Source organism: Rhagoletis zephyria, unplaced genomic scaffold (genome assembly GCF_001687245.7).
Source record: "Rhagoletis zephyria isolate East Lansing unplaced genomic scaffold, Rhagoletis_zephyria_1.1 Rzeph_scaffold_00056, whole genome shotgun sequence".
NCBI lineage: Eukaryota > Metazoa > Arthropoda > Insecta > Diptera > Tephritidae > Rhagoletis > Rhagoletis zephyria.
In genome coordinates, this window is record NW_016157140.1 from 1 (window position 1) to 15,814 (window position 15,814).

The window sequence follows — 15,814 nt, forward strand, 5'->3', positions numbered from 1 at the left end:
TTGGACTGTATTTCACTCAATTTTGATTTTAAATTTTTGCTGTATCGCTCCTAGTCAGTTTTCCTGGGGTTTCTAGTTGCTTGGTTTGTTCTCGCCTTCGCTCCCAACACAAATTGGATAATCCTGTGGTCCGATAATGAAGGTTCCGACGAGACCCTCCATTGGGTGACCAGAGGACTAGCCAATCTGTTGCTGAACGTAACGTCCAGTACTTCTTTCCTAGCCCTCGTGACAAATGTCGGTGTTTGGCCAACATTGTGGATGCTAAGTTCCTCGCTTAAAATGTACTCTAAGAGACACTCACCTCTGCGATTTGTGTCCGTGCTGCCCCATTCAACATTATGGGCGTTCGCATCGCACCCCACTATAAGATGGAGCCGTCTCCTCCTGCAGTACTCCACTAACCTCTGTACCTCTTGTGGTGGGGCATAGCTGCTGTCCCCCGGTAAGTAGGCCGCAGCGAACACCACTTCTACGTTACTATCGCAAATGGTCAGCGACGTCTGCACTGCGACTAGGTCCTGTGTTAAAAATTCTGTAATGCAAAAGTAACCAATATTTTCGNATACGCTCTGGGCCTCTCACAGGGGAGGTCCCAAATTACCTTGTTCCTTTTATGGTTGAGGCTCCTCACCTGGCCTCTGTAGGTCCACGGCTCTTGGATCAGTAGGATGCCCAGGCCATCCGTGGCAAACCTGCTGGTGATGACCGCCGAAGCTGCTAAGTGTCGGGGATTCATAGGTGGAGCTCGTCAAGGTCGGAGAGCTGTAGTTCGCTCTCGTTCCGCTTATCAAGCTCTAGTCGCCTCAAGTCCATACCTGATAGCAGCTCCTGCGTTGAGGGCACGTGTTCCGCTGAGGTGGTGGTAGCGGTAGGCCCGATCGTGTTTGCAGGAGCTGGTGTTTCTGCAAGGAGTGGCTGCTCCGCCGGTAAGCCCGAAGTCGACTCGGCCGTCTGGGCAGCAGAGGAACCGTCGACCGCGTCGATTTGAGTCCCCTGCGTCTCCGACTCCTTGCTGCCTGTCGCCTTTTGTCTCCACGGTCTCACCGTGACGAAGCTGAACCTATAGTTCAGGTTGAAGCCAGCCCTCTTTATACTGACGCAGGACTCCTCATAAATGCCTAGGAATAGCCTGAGCCCGTTATCCTCAGTGGTGCTGGACACTACTTTCCACGCAGAAGTGTTGATACCCTCGTTCTGCGCTTTTAGCAGCCCCAGCGCAAACTCGGCAGATTTGTCGGCGCTCCTTGGGAGGAACACCGTGATGTTGTGCACCTTAGGGATATCGTCCCCTCTCTTCGTGCACATCCCGGGTCCCTTCCAGCCCTCGAGTGCTGGTGCCTTCTCTGCCAGCCAGGTTGCTGTTTTCTCGTCCCTGCAGTCAACGAGAAGCATACCGGCCTTAAGTACACTCCGCAGAATAACAACGGGTGCGACCAACCTTTGAATACCTCTTCCATGATGGCATCTTGGAGCCTGGTTAGGTCCTCTGGGCTCAAGGCAGCAGCAGGGTACTCACACGGTAGCACCGCTACCCGGATGCCTTTGAGGGTCTCCGAGTAACTGGGCTGCTGAGTGGCGCTCTCCTGCACCTGTCCCTGCCCGGCCGGCCCAGCCAGGCTCTTAGGCCATGAAGTCGGAGTAGGTGGCTGATCCCGCTGCCGTTTGGTGCTAGGTGTCTCAGGCGGAGTGATTTGGTTGCTCCCTTTCTTGACTGCGTCCCCTTTGTTATGGCAAGGGGGTTCCCCGCTTCTCCGCCATCTGGTGGGCGCGGGTCTGTGCTGCTGTTGTTGCTGTAGGCCGCTTCTCTGCTTTGCAGCAGGCGCGAGTAAATGTGCCTGTTTATTGGGCCCGCTCTTCCACCTATCGGCAGGTGCGGGTTTGTTGCCTTTGCTGCTACGCTCATTCTCGACCTCCATTCTGACGAAGGCCATGGCTCTGGCCTCAACTGTGGGCTTGCCCTGTTCCAGATACCGGAGGTACCACTTGACCCCGGAGCCGCTCAAACCTTCACGGTGTCGGTCGTCCAGAGCCCCTGGCTGACCTGGCAGAGGCATCGGAGGAGGTTTGGCCCTGCGGTTTTTCTTCCTCCTCTGCTTCTGCCATCCAGACTCGTCAGATGTGGCGGAGGCGTTGCCACTGGGGGACCTGTGTCTACCTTTCCCCTTCCGGTGACCGCTGTCAGAGCGGCGCCGACTCTTTGAGCGCTCCCGGCTCTTTGAGCGGTGACGACTCTTAGAACGGCGCCGACTGCTTGAGCGATGCCGACTATTGGAGCGGTGACTGCCCTCGATACGGTGGCTGCTTTCTGATCTCGCTGTTCCTGTCTGTNCCTCCTCTGCTTCTGCCATCCAGACTCGTCAGATGTGGCGGAGGCGTTGCCACTGGGGGACCTGTGTCTACCTTTCCCCTTCCGGTGACCGCTGTCAGAGCGGCGCCGACTCTTTGAGCGCTCCCGGCTCTTTGAGCGGTGACGACTCTTAGAACGGCGCCGACTGCTTGAGCGATGCCGACTATTGGAGCGGTGACTGCCCTCGATACGGTGGCTGCTTTCTGATCTCGCTGTTCCTGTCTGTCTGTAAAGAGAACTGCCGGACCGGTGTTGCGGCCGATCTAATTCGGCAGATGAATCATGCAAATCTAACACATCTTGATTTGCGCAAGTACCTTTTTTGCCCCGTGCTTTGCTACAGGACGCCTCTGCACTGGTGCCTGGACGTTCGTCATCCCTCGCATGCTCAATGAACAGCGATGCTTCCTCTGCTGTCAGCTTGTCCAAGAAGCCGCTCTTGCGCTTGGCGCTCTTAGAGCCTTCTAGCGTGCTGCTGCTTGGCGTTGCTGGTGTACCTGTGGCTTTTGCTATTGTTACAGCTGATGCCGTTATGCCCACCGCCGCTGGTGGCGCGGGTGCTGTGGTAGATGTTGTTGTTGTTGCTGTTGTTGTAGCTGTAGTTGCTGTTGTTGTTTTGTTTTTCTGGTTTTTTAGTTGTTTTTTGTTTGTTGTTGTGATCATCTTTTTCGTACGACCGCCTGCTCGACGAGGCGAGCTCAGCAGTCTAAGGTTTTGAAGCCGATCTTCAAAGTCCGCCGCGCCAGCGCCCCTTGTCGCGGTAAGGCCACCGTTACTCCCCGATGCGACCCGGTGTCGGAAAGGCGCCGTTCTAATACAGCCGGCTTATTCCCTCCTGGCTGCAAACCGTCCAATAGGCACGGTGTCGCTTAACACCCTGGATTAGGAGGTGGCAGTTCTTGGTCACTGTTCTCCAGCGGCCTAAATCTGGAGGGAAGGTAGCGCGGAGGCTGCCGCATCCGCGTTACCTTAGACCAGAAGAAGACCGGTTGGCGATTCAGCTAAGCCCCCGCACCAACGGCAAGGTGCCTGCCTCGCGAGGGCAACCCACCCCCATACAGCCAGCTGAACATCGTTTTCTTGATCTTAACTATACACTATTACTCATATCATTTCTAGCAAATCTAAAATAATTAAATTTTTAATTTTTTTTTTTGTTTGCGTGGGTAGCTGCTGTAGCCCAACCCTCCCGTGGTGCCGCAGCGGAACGTTACTAGGCTTTATAGGAGCATTATACGCTGCATTGAAATGAATATGAGCAAAGCTAAAATTGGTCGCAAAAATCTGTCGCTGGCTCCCGGACTATTACGCCGAACTATGTGCTGCATCTGGAGACAGACTTACATCCCCTATATCCAATGAGTTCCGCGCGCATATGCTTTTTGTTATCCGGTGCCTCAGCTTACCCTGATATAGGTTACCGCGCATTCTTGCTTAAGGGTGTCTTCAGAAGGGGGCCTATTCGATAAACAGCTGGAAAAATTTATCAGGCAGTGTTAGTTGGCTCTTTATTTCCGTTTTTTCGCTTAACAACCTGCAAGCTTTCACATCCTCGCTTTTAGAAAGCCTAGCCAAAGGAAGGACAAAAACTTTTATTGAATTAGTACAAAAGGCAACAAAGAATGTTTTGTACCAACATCTGATCCTACTTTACACAAAACATATTTTAGCTTAACTTTCCGCGCTACGGGGGTCTTCTGAATTCAATGCAAAAGCTTATATACGAATGTGTGCTCTTCAGTCTGCCCAGTGTGCAATATGGAAGTGCCAGAAAGCACAAATCTCTTTACTCGGACTGATTTCCTTGGTGAAAAAACCCTGGACATTGTTAAAGTGATTGCCGGATTAAATAGATACAATTTCAAATATCTAGCTAATATTTTATGGATAGCACTAAAATTAGGAACCTGATTTTCAATGGATTTTCTTAGCTGGCAATGTTATTATTAGAGCTCGGATTTTTATGCAAATTGAATATGCAAAATTTATGCAAAATATGTGCAAAACTTATTAAAAAAGTTAATAAAATGTACATAGTTAGATATGCTAAAAAATATTTTTAAGCAACAATTTAAATAACATCTAAGAAACAAGACCGAGCACTTGTGTCCATGTTACTCGAATTTCAGAGAAATTTAAACAAGTTTTGTTAAACACACATTGTCTAAGATTCTACTTTAACTAAAACTGGGCCATGTGAATCACCCTGTAATTAACTTTTGCTTTTCTCTATTACTTCTATTCGGAGTAAATTGATCTTTAATTTTTNAGAAATTTAAACAAGTTTTGTTAAACACACATTGTCTAAGATTCTACTTTCTANCATAGTTAGATATGCTAAAAAATATTTTTAAGCAACAATTTAAATAACATCTAAGAAACAAGACCGAGCACTTGTGTCCATGTTACTCGAATTTCAGAGAAATTTAAACAAGTTTTGTTAAACACACATTGTCTAAGATTCTACTTTAACTAAAACTGGGCCATGTGAATCACCCTGTAATTAACTTTTGCTTTTCTCTATTACTTCTATTCGGAGTAAATTGATCTTTAATTTTTCTGATTTCCTTCTTCTTTAATAAATTGGATGTGCGATTAAGCTGAGCTGACGTTTTTTATTAAACATTTTGGTGCATCCTGTGAGGAACTTTTAATAAACGCAATATAACTTCAGCTTAATTAGCACTTTCCGACGCACAAGTACTCTGGTTTGGATCGGGCCTGATTTCGCAGATAATTGTGGATATTTTCTTCGATCTTGGAAAATGAAATAAGGCAAGCCTGGTGAGCTCAACGTCACCCAAATTGATCAACGCTTAAAATCTGCTGCAGTGCATTTTGATCGGATGCTCAACAATCATGAGACTTTGGTTGCCGCAGCCAAGGAGGATGAATTAGAGATCCATACAGTGAGGTTGGACTCCACCGAAGAAGGATTTGAGTGTGACTCTCAGTCGTCAACCAACAAGGCTTCGCCGATGGAATTAAAATTAGAGCCACTTTGTATACCATCATTTGACGGCTTGGCTTGCATTCAAGGATTCGTTTGAGACGTTGGTACATAATCGGGATTTGCCGGTGGCTTACAAGCTGGGGAAAATACGCCAAGCTGTATTCAGGTGGGTACGTGGAAGTGTGGAAGGCGCTGAAAGGTCGGTATGACAACCCTAAGCAATTAGCGGAGATTCACGTTGCTAGATTTTTGAACATGAAGTCAATGGCAAGGATACGTACAAGGAATTATTGGGCGTCGTTGATGTGGTACACGAATCCTTACGAGCGTTAACGGTAATGAAGTTACCTGTCGACAAGTGGGATGCGCTTACCATAACCATTGTGGTTTCTAAACTCTCCGCTAGAACACAGCGAGAATGGTGTATGCATTGCTCTCTCACCAAGCTATCAACTTTGATTGCATTGCTAGCGTTTTTAGAGAAACGAGCACATAGTCTCTCGAGCGAATTTTGTCAGGTAGCGGATCGTCCCGAAGTGCCGCATTCTTCCTCAAAGTAGAAGAACACTCCCCGCTCTCTAAAGTCCAACCTCGCCACGACTGGCGATGGCAAATGTCAGCACTGACCATACAAGTTTATACGTTGCCCGGCCATTATGGCTATGAAGCCTTTGAAGCTTTAAAGCGATCGAATTTGTGCTTTAACTGTTTGTGATCCGGACACCTATCTAAACTATGCTCCTCCGCCAACTGCCGCTAGTGCGGCCACAGACATCATACGTTTTTTGCCGCCACAAATCACAGCAACATAGTTCATCTGGCGGGGTAGATACTCCTATGGCTAAGCCAGACAGTATAGCCAATCCAGTCCCACCATCATTATGACTAGCAAGCAATACAACCATTACCAATGTCGGCAAAGGAAGTCAAACCGTTTTGCTGGCTACAGCGCGAGCCACCGAATATTCCGTATATTATGCGACCCTGGTTCTCAAGTAAGTTTAATTTCCGAAAGTTTGGCTAATAGTTTGGGTCTTTATAGGAGCAAGTGTGAGATTATGGTGGAGGGCATTGGCGGAGTTGCGTGTACGAGAACCAAGGGTAGCGTCCGCTTTACAATAAAAAGCATATTTTCTCAGTTTGAGCTAGACAATCACGTATTGGTCATTGGTTCGATTACTTCAGTTACCCCCGCGGTTAGCGTCGATATTGGGCAATGGGGACATTTGGCAAGTCTTCAGTTGGAAGATCCATATTTCGGTACCCCGGGTAATGTTGATGTACTTCTTGGTGCTGATGTCTGGGGTTCGATCGTTGAGAAAGATGTCATACACGGTGGGTGTGACGAACCTCATGCACAACTTACCCGACTTGGTTGGGTTGTATTCGGACCAGCATCAGTTCAGAGCACTGCGAATGCAACAGTTGGAATTTATTGCGCGCAGATTAGAGACGAACCTTATTTAGAGGAACTTATCTGCAATTTTTGGAAGCTTGAAGAAGTACCCGTTACATCCAAGTGCTTGAATGATGAATTCGAGCGGTTCTTTGCCACTACTCACCGGCGTGCGGCAGAGGGACGCTATATTGTGAGGTTGCCCCTCCGCCAAGACTGTCAACCATTAGGCGACTCGTACGTCAGCCCTCGGCGCCAGTTATCACGTTTGGAACGAAGTCTGACCGATGATCCGGACATGCATGCAAAAGTTTAGCATTTATGAGGGAATATGAGACCCTTGGCCACATGGAGAGAGTTCTTGAGCCATTCGTTCAGCCACGATGCTATTATATTCTGCACCATGCTGTGATGGGAAAATTCCGCGTGGTATTTAATGCGTCCGCTCCTACCTCGAACGGGCTCTCACTCAACGATTTGCAGCTCGTCGGCTCTCCCATTCAAGATTCGTTAATCAACATTATACTCCGTTTGCGATGTTATGCGGTCGCTATCACCGCCGATGTGGAGAAAATGTTTCGCCAGGTACTCGTGGCACCGCAAGATAGAGACTTTCAGCGCATACTTTGGCGTGAATCACCTTCAGAGGAAGTAATTACTTACCGACTGTCTACTGTCACGTATGGCATGACGTGCAGTCCTGATAATGCGGTAAGAGCTATGCATCAGTGTGCGTACGACAATTTTGATAAGATTCACAATCGCAATATGGGCATTATAGCGCGGGACACCATTCTCTCGTCATTCTACGTGGATGATTTTCTTGTAAGTTGCAGCACGGTCGAAGGTGCTATCACTTTGGCATCCAATATAGATAACATATTGACAGCTGGATGTTTTAAGCTGCAGAAGTGGAATTCAAATAGCCCCTCTGTCTTAACTCAGATTGGTAGAGACTCATCGCCTAAAGAGTACAGTATTGATGCAGCCCTGACCTCAATGTGGAACTTAAGGAGCCCGGCGGTATATGCACCAAGCGTAGTGTGCTCAGCGAGGTGGCGAAGCTGTTTGACCCAACGGGATTCTTGTTGTTGTTGTTGTTGTAGCGGCTACAACAACCCCGCCCAGATCGGTTGATATCTCAGTCGTTGTCGTCGAGTTCCACTAACGGCATCCCCAAGAAGCGTGCAGCCTCTATGGGGTCGATCCACAGGGACGACGTCGTTAGGGTTGTGGGATTCTTGTCACCGGTGGTGGTTGTCGGTAAGATATTTATTCGAATTCTTTGGTCCGCAGGTATTGATTGGGATACTCCCCTGACAACTGAATTGCGGTAAACTTGGCTTAAATTTCGAAATGACCTCAATGCTCTCAATATGATGCGGATACCTCGTTGGCTTGGGATGAAAGAGGAGTCGGCCACCATGCTCTACGGGTTTTGTGATGCCAGCCAAAGGGCATATGCTGCTGTGATGTACGCTAAGACACCCAAACTCCAGGGAAACGTTCACGTGGCTTTAATAACTGCCAGGACTAAGGTAGCACCTCTAAAGGGAGCCACAATTCCTCGTTTGGAGCTGTGCGCGGCACTCTTATTATCCGAAACTCTTCGAAATGTCATATAGGCATTAGGATTGGTTAACTAAGTTGCCTATTTGTGGTCTGACTCGACTATCACTCTCTGTTGGCTGCGAAAGCAACCAGGCACGCTGAAAACATATGTATCCAACAGAGTTCGGCAGATACAAGAGCTGAGTATGAAGGATGAATGGCATTATGTACGTTCATCGCAAAATCCAGCCGACTGCGCCAGTCGGGGTGTACCGGCTTCAGAACTTTTAAAGCACTATTTATGGTGGAGTGGTCCCAGCTGGCTACGCGACGATAAGGTAGGTCCCCCTTTCGAACCTAAGCTAAATAATGACGACGAAGCTATAATAAATAGTGAAAGCAGGGTACAGTGTTTAACCGTCATAGCCACTTGCACAACTTTGACAACGCGACGTTTAGATGGAGAAATTATTCCGCTTACGGATCGATTCAGCTCGCTGAAGAAACTTCTGCATACCATGGCTTTAATACTGATGTGGCTTCCGAGAAGCCGTGGCTTTCGGCATCCCACAATTGACACACAGGAGATCGATGAGCCGTTAGAGTGGCTTGTGAGGATCGATCAAGGGAATGCTTTTCTGAAGGACATTAGGTGTCTGCAGGGTGGGTTAGCGTTAGCAACTTCGAGTAGTCTAATTCCGTTACACCCTTATCTGGATTATCATGGATTATTACGGGTTGGAGGTCGGGTGCCCATAGGCACCCAATCATTCTTCCGAAGTCGACGGGACTAGTCCAGCTGCTCATTAGACAGGCACATATAGACATTCTTCATGGCGGAACCCAGCTGACTCTTCAAACTCTTCGCTGTCGCTTTTGGATTATACACGGGAGAGTAGCGGTGCGTAGCCTGATTCTCAAATGTATCGTTTGTCATCGGAACCGAGGTGCTGTCTTAACGCAACAAATGGCTCCGCTACCTCGACATCGTGTCAATGCGGTTCGACCCTTCATCGCGTCCGGAGTTGATTACTGCGGTCCGTTCAACTTGCGTATTGGATCCAAAAGATCACGGACTACGGTAAAAACATAATTAGCTATTTTTATTTGTATGACGACGAAAGCTGTCCACATTGAGGTGTCAGATGATCTCTCTACGCAGGCTTTTTTATACGTGCTCACCCGGTTTATTAGCCGGCGAGGTGCCTGCAGGGACTTGTACAGCGTCAACGGTACTGCGTTCGTAGGAGCTAACCGCGTTCTGAAGGAGGATTTGGCTGCCTGGAACCACGATCAAAATATCCAGTCCCTCGCTGACTTGGGGACCCGATGGCACTTCATCACGACGAGCGCCTCCCACCAAGGGGGGTTGTGGGAAGCAGCAGTAAAATCTGCAAAGCGGCACTTAGTTGACATAGTGGGCACGCAAGCCTTGTGGTACTCCCAGCAACAAACATTGGCTAGGGTCAGTCGAGGTAAAACTGCCATCGCTATGCCCTCGAAGCATCAAAGCCTTCCAACTACGTATGGAGGTCTAGGGCGCCCGGCCAACTTATTGTGAGCACGTGAAAGGCCATCCACTCATTGTCATAATGGTTAGGGCGGATTAGACTTGGCAGATGAATACCGCGGAAATTAAACACTGTAAGATCCATCTGATCCGGGCCGTCATTGCCTCCGTCACTGTAGCTAATGCTCGTTCATAAGCGAGGGATGAAGCCTTTATGGTAAAATACCTCACCCAAAAGCTAACTGGGATTGGCTTAAGGCTGTGGAGCAAAGAATACCGCGCACAGGGGGAAAAGGCTTCACTGTCTACAGAGCCAAATACGAATGAGAAAGCTAGTTACGAATGGGAGAGCGAAATACGTACCGTGGGAACGTACTATAATTCGCTCTGCGAAGACGGTCTCTTTTTTAAGAGTACTGCAGCGGGATTAAACCTTGCGTCAAACGGCAAGGGTGGTAAAAGTTCTGAAGAAGGACCAAACCATAAAGCTGCGTTCACTCAAGAGGCCTGATGGGTCTTTAAGGTAGACTAGGATTGAAACACTCTGTTTTTCTAGCAACTCAATTGCCTGGAAATCAGTTGATGGTTACGCCTTCCTTTCCCCCGACTGATGAGGGAGGGTATGCGAGAACCACAGTGTCAAGGTACAACTAGTTTGTTGCTAGAACTGTCCTAAGATATGCTGTTGAGTCATTTGACAGTCTCAAATCACCCGGTCCAAATGGCATCTTACCTATGGTACTTAAGTTTAAGCTTTAGTTGGCGACCTTGAAAAAGATTTTCACAGCATCGATTGCACTTGCCTACATACTTCCACCTTGGAATCTGGTTGATGTTGCCTTTTTACTTACCTAAGATTGGTAAGGATGCCGAAACCGAAGCTACAAGCCTGACTTCCTTCATGCTAAAACTGGAAAGGTTGGTAGAATTGCGCATTCGCAGGGAGGCGATCTCATCACAACCTCTGTATTTGCATCAACATGCCTACCAGGCGGGGAAATCTTGTGAGACGGCTTTGCAAAATCTGGTTTTCTTATTAGCAATGATAGAAGTCCCCTTGGGCATATTTGTAGACATTGAGGGTGCTTTTGACAATGCCACCTTCGATACCATGCGCAATTCTGCTCTACGGCATGGAGTACAATCGTTACTGGAATCCAATACGTTCTATGCTGGCGCAACGGGTCATCGCGATTCATGCAGAAGAGTTAACAAGGGCTGCTATCAGGCTGGCGTGCTTATAAAACTTTATTTATTGGAAATATGCAAAATACACCTATACAAAAATATGCAAAATATATATAAAAAAATTTCAAATATGCAAAAAATATGCAAACATGCAAAATATGTGTAAATATGCTAAACATTGTAGGACCAAATTAACTCACTTCCTTCCTATAATGAGTTTCTACCCATCTACTGCACTTGCAGAAATATCCGAGCCCTAGTTAATATTTTTTAATTAACATTAAGTGTGACACACAACATATAATGTTATTTTTATAACTCATTGTTTATTTTATTTTGTGTAATTATTATTTTCCTACTAATTTTATATGTATAGAAACTGAAAATGATGAAATAAATGTCCACTACTGGTAGTACTACTTACCGCATTAATACTCATGAACGCAATATAGTTACATATGTATGTATGTATGTTTGCATGCACTTTTTGAGAAAATGCATTTGTATATCAATATTGTGCTTTCGGAATGATTTATGCTTGTCACCACATTCGCACTACTTTCTACATCGATTTCACAGTAATTAAATGGATATTTTTCATGTGCGCGATGGTGTCATCGCTTTTACAACTGTTGCGATAACTATGGGATCTCATCAAAACTCAACACTCCCAGCTGTGCAGAGCTGGCAGATGTGGCTGACAATAAAGAAATACCGAAATAAAGGCACTTCACACAGTTTGTTCTATTATTTTTTACATGAACACTAGAGGAAATACATATGTGTGTACATATGTATATACACCTGCGGCAAAATAATAGCAGCGCTACATTTCGAGAAGTTTAACTTTTGTTTAGTTTATGTTTATTATTTTTTTTATAAAAGACCAACCCATTCTACCTATAACAAACGCCATATAATTCCACGTTTCAAGCCTTCAACAAAAAATATATAAAAATTAACAAATTTTCAACAAAATGTCAAAATTCCAGTGCATAACACTGTAAATAAATGTACGCTTAAAAAAAATCCACGAAGTTTGAAAAGTGTGCTTGGCCTCCTGATAACGATAATGTTTTTGCTTTTCTTGGGTCACGTCAAACTATTTGTTTATCGGGCGCTTTAAAATTTATATTGTGTTTAAGAGTCTTTTATGCTAGAGTTCGAAAAAATAGCTAAAAGTACTCTTTAATACCTTTTTATTAAATCTAAGATCATAAAAAAGAGCAAGGCATGTTCTGCACATCGTACGATTTCAAATCGGTGCGATTTACAAAATCTATTTCGGAGGATTTATGACAAAGAGGGAAAAATTGGGCACTAAACCGATGGATATAACGTAAATAATGTGTTTCTAGCAGGTTCTATTTGAAAAATTTAATACTTTGATTAAAAATATACAACGCAATCGTACGATTTGCAGAACTTGCCTGATAATTACAGATTTTTTAAGTTTTTTTTATATTAATTACATGTAACCTTAAGATTTTAAAGCTCCATAAAAAAGTAATTCGACGTGACCCAAGAAAAACAAGCTTCTTGTATTTTTTAGGAAAAAGTTTAAGTTTGAACTGGCTAGGAATTCGAGTTAATCTTTACTAATTGTTTTTGCTGGCGCTGTTATGCATTTTCACATATCCATATGTACATACAAAAGTATGCTCGAAGCTTCTTTTATATGGAAGATAATGAAAAGCGTAAAAAAATGTTGATTTTGTTGTACTATAATTTAATGATTCTATTAAAAAAAATTGAAATTTCGGTGAATATTTTTTTAATTTTTACAGGTAATTTTTTGCAAATCTTGAAATGTGGATGTGTATGCCGTTTGTTGTAAATCAAATAATTAACATTAAGCAAACACAAGAAAAGTCTCAAAAACTGAAAAAAAAATCTAGCTCTGCTATTATTTTGAACGCATATACATATACGTACTATACTTTTATGCTTGCCTTAGTTAGGTACTGTGTAAACGAGTCAATTTGCATCTGTGTATGCACATATGTATATAAGGACGGGTCGAAAAAAATAAAATGTTTGATACGAAAATTGTATATGTCTGAAAAGGTGCTATTTTAATCCCTTATTCTAGAAAATAAATTCTGTTTCTCATCGACACTGTCTTCAGTCTGCGGAATGAGCTTGAAAATTTTAATTTAAGGTGGGAATACAAAATTTTAAAGTTTTTACAACGATTTGTGTAGATCAAATCTGGAACTTCCTCCCTCTCATAAAATCATAAAAAAATAAATTGTGCAAAATAAAAGTAAGTAACATTAATATTTTAATCAATTAATTCTTATTCCCTACTTAACTTATTAATATATTGATGTTCCTTACTTTTAATTTGCCGAATTTAGTTTTTATGAGTTTATGATAGGAAATAAGTTCTAGATTTGATCTACACGCTGTAAAAATTTGGAAAAATTGTGTTCCCACTGTTATTTTCAAATTTTCAAGCTCATCCCGCAGACTGAAGATATTGTTGCAGAGAACCTTGATTTGTTTTCTAGAACAAGGGATTAAAATAGCACCTTTTAACACCAATACAATTTTCGTACCAAACATTTTGTGTATTTTCGACCCGTCCTAATGTATATACACATATATATATGTCGTATATGTTAGGCGAAGAATGTTAACAGTCTGGTCGGTAATTAATTTATCAGATTTTTATCGCATCGCCGCCGATAATGTCACTAATTAAAAAAATTTATCATTATTCTGCATTTACGGATCTATTCTGCACGTTAGCGAAGATTTTGTAACAGGAAAATTTTATTACCAAAAAAAAATGTACCATTTCCTGTCATCGCGATTCTAGGTACGTTGGTAATACAGTTAAAATATTCAGCAATACACTATGCAATACTTTGTTACCAGCTTATGAGATGGTAACGAAATTTACCGGTTACAAGAGTACACAGAATGCGAAAAGGGTTTAAAAATTGACAGGAACTTTATTTACCGTTAGTGTACATTATAAGTCAATTCCTTATCTTTTCGGACTAAAATCTGAAATGTGTCAAAATACAAGAGCGTAAGCAAAATGCGCTCACTAAAAGAGAATAACAGGAAGAAGTAAAGGAACGCAAAAAAACAAATTTTTAGTCTAAAGAATGGCAACAACAAAACTAACGTCAAATAAGAATAGAAATGTATGTACAAAACACACTCACACAAGCACAAGCACAATAAACTATTACTATGTATTATTTTTTTGCCTCCTTCCATTTTCAATTTTTTTTTTTTAGTTTTTAGATTACTCTCACTTTTCGTGTATTCTTTAATTTCTGTTAATTTAAATTTAGTTGAGTTTGACACTTTTCAAGATTTTGCCAGCAAAAATTCTTCTGACTTAATCTGACTACTTCGGACTGAAAAGAGTCACTCTCACTGAGTGTTTCTCTCTCATTTTTGCTGCTATTTTCGAGTTAAGGAACGCTTTTAGGACTACATCTGACTACTTCGGACTTTTTCTGGGAGGTAAGGAATGCAACTTATATCAACACTCCTGCCAGCCAATCAAATTACGTACACGCATTGTGATATCGTCGCCTGGATAAAAGATTCTCGTATGTTACTCACGTACGTATGACGCTTACGACAATCTTTTACCCAGGCGACGATATGAACTGCAGCAACAATTGCTTTATGGGAAATTTTCGATCACTTCACAGTAGGGCAGGGAGTTCTATCTAGATTTTTTGAACATCAGTATAATCCAGATATTCTAATATCCAAATAAAAATCAGAATATCAGGATATTTACCAAGCATTCGGATTTTCAAATCTAAAAACAACAAAAAAAAACAATTGTTTGTGTATCACTGAAGTGTTTTATTATTTATTTTGCAACCCAATAGAATCAGTAGTTTTAACTATTTTACGAATCTGTTGAAACACTGTTTAGAATATCCGGATAACAAAATGAGCAGATACTAATCGGATATCCGGATAGCAAAGTTTGACGGATATTAACCACCATACCCGGTTTTTATCCCAATATACGAGCAGTCCCAGACCTACTCCACAGTCGTGGGCAGTACGTATATAAAAACAATCACTCAAAAGCCAGCGCACTGGCGATTGCATTAACGTTAATAAATACGATCACAAAGACGAATAGCAAATATCTTTAAGGTAAATAATAACCATTAGTCCACTGATCACGCACGCACGCAAGCTACCTTATTTTTACTGACACTTTTTACAGAATTTGCGTATACACGGTCGTCTTACACACTTGAGCTTTGGTTAAAAGAGAGTCAATCGAAGGCTAGCGCAGAATAAAATATGACAGGAACCGTCTACCAGGCCGTCTCGCACGCAACTGTTTTCGGCTTTCTGCCAATGGCTGGTTGCGTACCGACAACAGCAATACCAGCCCTCAAATCCAAGGCATAAATACCTAAACCAATACCAGTGCCACTTCAAAAGTCAGCGCCAACGCTAGTGATACCACCGACGCCCACGCTTGAAACAAATGCGAATCGTGTAAGTTGTGCGAGCGTTTGTCTGTCTAATTTATTTCATATAGCAGGAGTCCACTGCTTCGTTCTTTGTCCCTTAGCCTACATTCACTCTTTGTAACTTGCACCTTATCCCTCTTTCATTTAGCCTCCATTAAACCATTAATTTATCTACTTTTGTCTAATTTTCGTGCGTTTCTTAGAATGTGCAGCACTAACATTGCTGGCTTTGGCTAATGGACGCAGTGACCAATTGACTTTTCTTTCCAAAGATGTAACTCTTTGAAGGACATCAATCTCGAATGTATTTCCGTTAAATGAAAACTGCACACAAAAAACAGAAAATAGTGAATCTTTGAAACCAAAGGATCGCCTAAAATGTTAACAATAAAGG

The 15,814-nt window shown here is 43.5% G+C and overlaps 1 protein-coding gene across 1 annotated transcript; it reads left to right on the plus strand.

The window, feature by feature from the left end:
• The first annotated feature begins 6,184 nt into the window (after positions 1 to 6,184).
• Positions 6,185 to 7,015, plus strand: LOC108368995 (uncharacterized). Its single transcript, XM_017623961.1, has one exon. The coding sequence runs from the start codon at positions 6,185 to 6,187 to the stop codon at positions 7,013 to 7,015; it is 831 nt and encodes a 276-aa protein (XP_017479450.1).
• The last annotated feature ends 8,799 nt before the right edge of the window (positions 7,016 to 15,814 follow it).